We start from the raw sequence: 9,960 nt of genomic DNA on the forward strand, positions 1-9,960 counted from the left end.
TTTTTTGAAGGGGCTGATTAATTCTTTCTTATTGAACAATGATTAGTTTGTACTCAACTTGCCTTAATTATTGGAAATTCATTTGACATCCAATTTTGGAATAGAATCTATCAATTGGTTGTTAGACAAAAAATTTAATAACTTAAACTAAGACAGACTAATCTCCAATACTATTATTCATCAAAAACTAGTTGTTTGTTTCTTTCCTCTGCAAACATAGCCTTCATTTCATCTTGCTAGTGTCTGTCTGTGAATTGAGATTGAGTGAAATGGCTGCCTATGGAGCTTTACTTTCTGTTATGCATATTATAGATCAACTTCAAACTCATCCACATCCTCCAATTTCCATCCACCAAAAACAGCTTGAATCTCTCATTCAAGCCGTTACATCCCTGCAACATTTTCTTGAAAGCTATTCTCCCCATGTTGGCTACACCAAAGAGGAAGATATCTGGGAGAGTCGCATTGCTGAAGCAGCTTACGCTGCTGAAGATGTGATCGAGTCCTATATTGTCGATCAAATTCATGTCCGAGCAAGAAATGATGTAGAAAATATCAGCTCCATGGAATTCTATGAAGGTCTTATTGATTGCCTGAAGCCTTATACATAAAATCCTGATTTTGGTTTTCAAGTTGCTTGCTACAAAATCCAGAAATTTCTAATAAAGTAATTTGTTTTCAACAGGTCTGCAGAAGGTGATAGAAGACATGAATTTGATCAAGATTGAGATTGATGAGAAGGCGGTACTTCAAGATCAGCTTCACATAATGAAATCCGTTACTGCAGGCTCGTCTAGAACTGCTTCCACTGCTAAGAATGTCACCATGATTGGTTTTGATGATGTCTTGTTGCAAATGCTGGACAAGATCACTGGAGGAGGACCCAATCGCCAAATTATCCCGATCGTTGGAATGGGTGGGATAGGCAAGACCACTCTTGCTCGGAATATCTATGTAAGTCCACTTGTCACGGAATCTTTTGGTGTTTGTGCATGGTCTACAATTTCCCAAGAGTATGATGCAAAAGAAATTCTTAGACAAGTTCTTGCTCAAGTAGGCATGGGGAAGAGTGGTGATATAAGTGTGGACGAGTTAGGAGATCATTTGTACAAATATTTGTATGGAAGGAAGTATTTTATCGTACTAGACGATATGTGGAATATTGAGTCATGGGATGGAGTTAGGAGATTTTTCCCGGATAATAAAAATGGGAGTAGAATAGTAGTGACAACAAGGCTATCAAACTTAGCATCTCAATTTAACTACTCCAGTGGTCTTGATCTGAAATTTTTGGATAAGTATGCTAGTTGGGACCTATTTTGCAAAACTGTGTTCGGGGAAGAAGCTTGCCCTCTTGAGTTGGAGGATGTTGGGAAAAAGATTGTGGAAGGTTGTAAGGGACTTCCATTGTCAGTTGCTGTGATAGGGGGACTCTTATCAAAGTCTGAACGAACAAAAGAAAGTTGGGGACTGTTTGAAAAAAATATAAGTTCAATTGTGAATTTGGATAAGGATGAGAGTTGCTTGCAAGTACTATACATGAGTTATAATAACTTGCCAATTCATTTAAAACCATGTTTTCTCTTTATGGGAAAATATTTTGAAGATGAAGTGATTTCGAACAATGAGTTCATCTTATCCTCTATTGCCGAGGGATTTGTAAAATTAATTAATGGGAAAAGTGTGGAAGAGGCAGCAGAAGAGTATGTAGAAGAACTTATTGATAGAAATATGCTTATAGTTGAAACTCGCTATTACGGGAAACTAATATCATTCAAAATGCATGACCTGTTGAGGGATATATGTTTGAGAGAAGCAAAAAAATTGAAGTTTTTATGGGTGTTAGAAGAGCGGAGCATTCCAGAAGACATAAATTCTCAACGTCGTGTCATAGGCAGGTCAAGTGTAAGAGAGTATCCAACTCCACTCCTTCAATCCTTGGAATCGGTGCCCCTTCTCCGAACTTTATATGTGGATTATATAAAGAGTTTATCATATAGTTTTAGATTGTTGAGGGTAGTTATTTTAAAGAAATACTCAGAGGAAGAAGATAGTCATGATTATTATGAGGAGATTCTCCGTGGGCTAGTTAACTTGCGTATTCTTGCCATAGATGTTAAGGAGCTTCCATTACCTTCTTCGGTCTATTTTTTCTGGAATTTACAGACACTGATATTAGATAATGTCGGTATGGATTTCGTTTGTGAGATTTGGAAGATGCCTCAACTTAGGTTTGTCGTAACCCTTGAAGGGAGACTCGATGGTGCATATTGTCTCCCCGATTCTTTCACTGACAAAGAGGATATGGTGTTGAAAAACCTAGACACACTTCTTACGGTGTCCAATCTCAAGTTTGGGGAGGGGGTGCTCAAAAGAATTCCCAATATCAAGCAATTGGGGCTATGCTATGAAAGAAAAGTGAACACCTTAGGAGAAGACTCCTCAGAAGAAGAAGATAATTACTACCATCTCAACAATGTTTGTTTCCTCCACAAACTTGAACATCTTCAGCTGCGGTGTTCTTCACAGCACACCCACATCATACGGCAAGTCAGCTTCCCGCATTCCCTCAAGATTTTGATACTGGAAAAAACCTATCTACCTTGGGAAGACATGAAGACAAAAATAGGTGTGTTGCCCCATCTTCAAGTTCTCGAGCTGCATGAAGATTCATTTGTTGGGTCTGAGTGGGAAACAGAGGAAGACCAATTCTCGAATCTCAAGTTCTTGATGATTGAGCTATGTGATGTAGAGTGTTGGATCACAGACAGCACCCACTTTCCACGCCTTGAGCACCTTCATCTTTGTTATCTACCAAGGTTAAGAGAGATTCCTTCATGCATCGGAGACATACCAACACTTCACTCAATTAAGGTGGAAGATTACAGTGATTCAGTGGTGGATTCAGTCAAAATAATAAAGGAGGAGCAACATGAACTCGGCAATGAAGACCTTGACATCATTATTAGAAGATGATTTTGTTAGGTAACATTTCATCCTTCTTTCCTTAATGATTTATTTTAATTATCAAGCTTTTTTTTTAACTTAATGATAGTCCTCGCTTCATATAGACTCTAACAAAATAATCTACAAAATAATGCTCTTAATACATTTTTCTGTTATCCTTTATCATATTTGAATCAGATCAACACTGGCCCATTATAGAAGCATATTGGTTGCTCAACTTATTTAGATGAAGGTTACCCAATTTTGAAGTAATTACCAAAATATCTTTGCAGAAATTGCTCTACATATCAGGTCTGGTTATAGAAGGAGAAGATGCATGTCTAAAAAAAAGGATAATATGATCCAAGTTGTGTTTGTTTGCTATTTTTTTTTTACTTAGTACTATTGTCTTTACCATCCAAGACTCCAAGCATTGTATTCATTTCTAGATTGACAACATTTCTGCAACTTACTTTGATTTTGTGGATTGATTTATTGTGTTGATGGTGTTTTCAAGCTGAAATTTCTTTATTCTAATAGTCTTAGAATAATGTGTTTATTTATCATACTTCTGCAAAAATATATCATTTTCTCTATGATTGCTTCAATTGCAACCGATCACAAAGGTTGCCAATTTATTTCATGTTTCTATGATTCCCTCTCTTTGATGTTTAATATTATGTTGAATTGAAGTTTAGCGACATAAAGTTGAAATTCGATTATTACCATTTCTTCTCTTATTTTCCCTTTTTCTAGAATATATCCATATTCTTTGCTAGGCACAATGAAACGACAAATAAATTGATTTGAATCTTTTGTCATACTCCCTCCGTCCCGGCTAAGATGACACATTGCTTAGTCGGCACGAGATTTTATGAGTTATTGGTTAAAGTGTTTAATTGGAGAGAGAGAAGGTGGGTGTAAGTATTAAAGTAGAGAGATAAAGAAAGATGAATATTTTAATAGGAGTGAGAAAAAGTGGTTGAGTGTATTAATTGGAGAGAGAAAGTTACCAGAAAAGGAAATGTGTCATCTTAGTTGGGACAAACTAAAAAGAAAAATGTGTCATCTTAAGCGGGACGGAGGGAGTAGATTGGTTAGATGTCACTGTAATTGTTGGGTTAATGGCCGAATCCTCTGATTAATGATTTTATCAATTCACCCTAAACTTTTAAATTTAGCAATTCATTCTCAGCATGTCTGTTGTGGTTGCGCCGCCGATCTCACACACTCACTCACGGTGGTTGAACAAGAAACTAAAACACACAAGAACTTACGTGGTTCGGCAATGAATTGCCTACGTCCACGGAGAAGGTTTAATAGAGTTTATTGATCGTGTCTCACACTCTCTAAACTGAAACGCCCATGGCTAATCACAAGTAGGGCTCAACTATCAGATTTTGGTGTGTGATGATGTGTATGTGTTCTATGCTCTACAAATTGAAGTACAAGCATATATAGGTGCGTGTGAAGTGTGGATACAAGAATGAAGAAAATACTAACTCCTTGAAGCAAAAGTCAGTTATAACCGCCTCTTCCCAACGGCTATTTCCAGCTCCTCACTTCTTGATCCTTCCCCTGAGTTCAACGGCTCTCTTGCTCTTTCTCCTTAGCTTGATCTCGACGGAGCACAACTCACAATTCTCCACCTTGATCCTGCACCATCATCTAACTCCCTTCTCATCACAACTCACAATGTCAATGTTCGAGTAAATTAAAATTATGATAATGGAAATTGATAAACGCCGAAAATTGTATAGTTGACTATTTGACGGCTGCAGCCATCAATCTTCAGCCAACACATCTAATTATGTAACTGTGTAAGTATAGTCAAACTACAGTTTTCCAATATCATTCCACTAACATTCTATGTTTGCTTCACATTATACTCACTCGTTTCACTCACATTTTATTATCAAATTATACTCCCTTTGTCCCATGTTACTCGCACTTTTTATTTTAAGCCGTAAATTTGGGATTAATTTTTTAATGTAATTAAATTAGAATTTTAAGTGTAATGAGACATCACTTAATAAATGAGCTATTAACTTAAACTACTAACATATTAATTAAATGCATTAATTGATTTAATTCTAACTTAAACTATAAATAGTGTAAGGATAACATAGGACAGAGGGAGTATAAAAGTGTGACTCATATTCTATTAACTTTTTCAACCTACTTTTATTTGCATTATTTGTGCCGGAACCAAAATGGACAATTATTAAGGGATGAAGGGAGTACAAAAAATTAGGATATACTAATACGCAATAATACATTTTTCCAATATAAAAAAAAAAAAAAAAAAACTTGAATACTATTGATGAAAATAAGTTAGTTAAATTAGTTCTATGGCACAAAAATGGTCTTAGTTTTAGTAAATGTGAATTGCTTCAATCTTCAGTCGTCAAACTAAGTCCAAAGTCATTCAGAGAACACAACAACACTTAAAATCATATATAACTGATTTATTAATAAGTCAAATTTGATAATACAGATTGGTTTTTATTTTTTGAGGGGATTAAAATTGATTTTCTTAATTAAATAGTAGTACTTGTTAAATGCTATATTTATTTATTTAGTAAAAAGTCCAAATGATAAAGTTAAGGTGACCTGTTTGGGCCTTTATTGGGCCCTCAATATGCCAAAATATACCTTTGGGCTTTGAGCTTATGCCATGGTTGGAATTTTGATCAAAATCTGACATATTCCATTCCAATCTTTTTAAAAATCGGCCAGAAAAACAACGAATATTCTCAACTTTATCCTTATGAATTAATATAATTTCCTATTTATAATATGTTTGGTGCTCATCTATTTCAAATTGGTGTTGTGAACAGCTTGCTACAAATTGGAACCACACATATACTCAAAGTCTTCTTCACCTAGTCTTTCAAAACCCATTCCAGTTCTCTCAAAACAAGAAAAAAAAGGATCTGAATTGGCTGCATATGGAGCTCTTGTTTCTGTTCTGTAATGCATATTATAGATCAAATTCAAACACATCCAAACCCACCAATTTCCATCCACCAGAAACAGGTTGAATCTCTCACTCAAGCAGTTACATCCCTGCAACATTTTCTTGAAAGCTATTCTCCCCATGTTGGTTACACCGAAGAGGAAGATATCTGGGAGAGTCGCATTGCTGAAGCAGCTTACGCTGCTGAAGATGTGATCGAGTCCTATATTGTCGATCAAATTCATGCTCAGTCAGAAATTGATGTACAACACATAAGCTCACCTGAATTCTATCAAGGTCTTGTTGATTGCCTGAAGCCTTATACATAAATCATTGTTTTGGTTTTCAAGTTGCCACAATTTTCTAATAAAGTCATTTGTATTCAACAGGTCTACAGAAGGTGATAGAAAGCATGAATTTGATCAAGATTGAGATTGATGAGAACATGGTAGTCCAAGATCAGCCTCACATCATGAAATCTGTTACTCCTGCAGGCTCGTCTAGATCTACTTCCACTGCTAAGAATGTCACCATGATTGGTTTTGATGATGTCTTGGCTCAGATGCTGGACAAGATCACCGGAGGAGGATCCGCTCGCCAAATTCTCCCGATCGTTAGAATGGGTGGGATAGGCAAGACCACTCTTGCTCGGAATATCTATGTAAGTCCACTTGTCACGGAATCTTTTGGTGTTTGTGCATGGTCTACAATTTCCCAAGAGTATGATGCAAAAGAAATTCTTAGACAAGTTCTTGCTCAAGTAGTGACAAACTCATGTTTTCATCGGTTTAATTGGCTTGTTGAAGTACTAAATGCCGAGTTTTCACTCTGATTATCTAATCCTAGTCATTTATTCTATCATTTGGGGTTTTATTGTTTGTTGAGTGTTTTAGGCAAAAACGGATAAAGAAGGTGAAAAATCGATTGGGGAAGCTAAGAGGGCAGCAAGGAGACAGAAAATATCACCCGGCCGGGTGGATTTATAGAGACAAAACTATACCCGGCCGGGTACTAATTCGCAGTCCAGCGAGGGGCCTAAAAGTGTCACCCGACCGGGTGTTTTCAGTTCATTAATCCACCCAGCCGGGTCCGTCTAATCAGTGAGCGTTTTTCGCTGTTTACACGATTTTCGAAGAAGAGAAGAAAAAGGGAATCTAGGTTTTATAATGCAACATTCCATCGCCTCCAACAGATTCCACACTTCCCCAAGAACACCTTGAAGAAAGATTTGAAGATTGAAGACTACAAATCGAGAGATTGGAGTCTCTAATCCGTAGAATCATTCCACAGGAGTATTTATTTGCTTTCTTTAATGTATTTGATTGAATCCATTGTTTTGGTTTTCATGAAGAACATGAGTAGCTAATTTTATTGTGGAGTTTTGGTGAAGACTACAATGGATATTTGTGATTAATTCAAGGACTTCTTTTGATTGCTTAGCTCTTGTGATTTCTTTGTTCATTCTTGTGCCTTTTCAATTCAATTGCTTAGCTACCAATTGAGTTTGTTTACCTTTATAGTTGTAATCGAGAGATACCAATCTAGTAAAGAGCGAGCATCACTTTGATAATCTACACTCGAGAGAGGGGAACCTTAGTGTGCACTTGGGTCTTTTGTTCTATGGAGTTAATCTAAACATATTAGGAGACTTCAATATTAATGGTTAATCAAAGGAGTGAGTACACTCGCGAGGGGACTCAACCTAGACTAGCGACATTCCTAGTAATCCTAGAAACATAAAATGGGTAATCAAAGTGGTTGAATCAATCACAATACAATTCCATTGTAGTTGGATCCAAAACTCTACTCTCCTCTTTGTGGTATCTTTTCGCTTGTGTTTATTTTCTCTTGTCACTTTTAATTTCTTTTTCATTGTTATATGCTTATAGTAGTATTAGAACAAAACCATTTCTCTTGAATTGTCTAGATAGTAATCGAACTTTGTTCATGGTACTTGATTTGATACAATCTTGTCTCTGTGGGATACGATACTCTTGCTTGCTAATTGCTACACTAGCCCCGTACACTTGCGGGTATTATTTGTGTTAAAATAAGTTGAGTCAAGTTTTTGGCGCCGTTGTCGGGGATAATTTTGTGTCAATATAGCTTAATATCGTGATAATAATAGAGATTACTAATCTAGATTTTATTTGATTTATTTTTATTTTTATTTTTGAGTTCTCTAATCTTTGTGTTTCCTTGGGCGGGTTGTATGCACACGCGTTCTAAAGGTCCACCTTTAGAGCCAATCGATCTTGAGATCGAAACATTCAACAAGAAGAGGAACGCATAGGGAAGGTTAAACCAAAGGATTCGGGTATTTTTATCCGGTCATAGGCGTCTACCTTCTCCTATCCAGAGAACTCCGTCACCCAGTCCATCTCCACTTCCATCTCTCATACAGTACGAGCCGCGGTCTCCAATTCTAATGGCGGACGAGGAGAACAACAATTTTGAAAACAACATTGAGAATAACGAGGAGAATAACAATGTGGAACATCCCAACTTGTCCTATGGGAATCCCAACAATGCCCTGCAGCCACCTCCGGGGTTCCAAGTGTCAAATGGCGAGATTAAGGAGCCAAAGAAGGTTGAGATCAACGATGTCTTGATGACATTTATGAAACAAACAGGGGATATAATGGCCGACTCTGATAAGAGGCTGAAAAAGGTAGAGGCAGAGGTGCAAGACTTGAGTACACACATGAAGAGTATGGACAATCAAATGAGTCAGATAGCTCAATCTGTGAGCACATTGCATATTCCCGGCCAATTTCCATGGCAACCAACTGTGAATCCCAAATATTGCAAGGCAATCCACCTTAGGAGTGGCAAAAGCTATGATGGCCCTTCTATGCCCGAGACTACAGTTGAAAAAGAGAAGGAAGTAGAATTTGAACCAGAGGTAGAATTAGAGACAGAGAAGGAGGATCCTGAGCTACCACCGGTAGTTCCTGCTGAGGTTTCTTCCCCACCTAAGCCTGCAGTAGTCAAAATACATTTTCCCTCAGATCGTGCAAAAGAAGAAGAAGGAGGAACAGTTTGCAAGATTCTAGGACATTTTCAGGAAAGTGCAGATTAACATACCACTTGTGGAGGCTCTGCAGCAGATGCCCAGCTAGGATATTGTTGTTAGGATTGGTATACTGAAAAACATATTTCTAGCATGTTGCACGGATAGAATTGCTTGTATACAATAAATTCTACAATCCACTTTTAACCCAAGTCGAGAAGAAGTAATTTTATCGCATTGGTGTTTGCTTGTGCATTTATAAGATGTTTCTCAAATATTTAAATGTATAAGAAGCAAATAAGTCTAATTCTTCTGCATAGTAGACTGGTCGTGAACGATGTTCACAGAAGGTGACACAGTCGGTCCTTTGTAGATGAGAAATAGAGTTTCACAACCTAGATAGGCTTTGGCTACCTATCGTGAAAGGTTGCAGTGTCAGTCCGCATGTTTCCTTACCTTGCTATTTACTGAAAGATGAGGTCTCGGTAATTGTTATTTCTTAATCATTGTTGATATCACATTGAGCATACGATATTGGTTATGCACTAATTTGATTTATCAAACGGTGCGGATTTTTTGCAATCCAAGAATCCTGATATTTTGGGTAGTGGTGATAAATGTCTAGAGGTGCTAGTATTGTTATTGCAATGAAGGTTTGATAAACTGGGTGAGTCCAGTTTGATAATATCCTCAAGAGGTGTTTGAAAAAGGTTTTATTATTCAGAAACCCGGCCGGTTGGAATTTATTCCACAATAATAAATAAAGATTTTGAACTAGACAACTCTTGGAAAAAGATATTAATTAATTAATGGATATTTATATCTTAAACACGGGAAATAATAAATTAAAGAGGTAAGCCCAAATTACTCGTAATTTGGGATTGAACGGACAGTCAATATTATTATACTATGGTGGATGATAATAATATTCTGTTTGAACTTATATTAAATTGGGTTTTAATTAGTAAAAGTTCAACAGGTTTGGCCCAAGTCCAACCTTCATCGATCCCTAATCTGACCCATCATAACTCTATATATAAAG

At 36.9% G+C, this 9,960-nt stretch overlaps 2 protein-coding genes across 4 annotated transcripts; both read left to right on the top strand.

The window, feature by feature from the left end:
• Positions 1-1,064: 1,064 nt before the first annotated feature.
• Positions 1,065-3,448, top strand: LOC125204967 (putative late blight resistance protein homolog R1B-16). 2 transcript variants are annotated; one of them, XM_048103740.1, is made up of 2 exons: positions 1,065-2,985; positions 3,145-3,448. In XM_048103740.1, the coding sequence occupies exon 1, from the start codon at positions 1,153-1,155 to the stop codon at positions 2,974-2,976; it is 1,824 nt and encodes a 607-aa protein (XP_047959697.1). In that variant the 5' UTR covers positions 1,065-1,152; the 3' UTR covers positions 2,977-2,985; positions 3,145-3,448. The 2 variants fall into 2 exon arrangements, with proteins under 2 accessions (XP_047959697.1, XP_047959698.1); XM_048103741.1 differs by having other exon boundaries at positions 3,240-3,448.
• Positions 3,449-5,784: 2,336 nt separating this feature from the next.
• LOC125204969 (putative late blight resistance protein homolog R1B-12) lies at positions 5,785-7,294 on the top strand. Of its 2 annotated transcripts, XM_048103746.1 has the most exons (3): positions 5,785-6,202; positions 6,295-6,566; positions 6,799-7,294. In XM_048103746.1, exons 1-3 carry the CDS (start codon positions 5,923-5,925, stop codon positions 6,889-6,891), a joined length of 645 nt encoding a protein of 214 aa, XP_047959703.1. In that variant the 5' UTR covers positions 5,785-5,922; the 3' UTR covers positions 6,892-7,294. The 2 variants fall into 2 exon arrangements, with proteins under 2 accessions (XP_047959703.1, XP_047959702.1); XM_048103745.1 differs by having other exon boundaries at positions 6,295-7,294.
• Positions 7,295-9,960: the final 2,666 nt, after the last annotated feature.

Source organism: Salvia hispanica, chromosome 2 (assembly GCF_023119035.1).
Source record: "Salvia hispanica cultivar TCC Black 2014 chromosome 2, UniMelb_Shisp_WGS_1.0, whole genome shotgun sequence".
Taxonomy (NCBI): Eukaryota; Viridiplantae; Streptophyta; class Magnoliopsida; order Lamiales; family Lamiaceae; genus Salvia; species Salvia hispanica.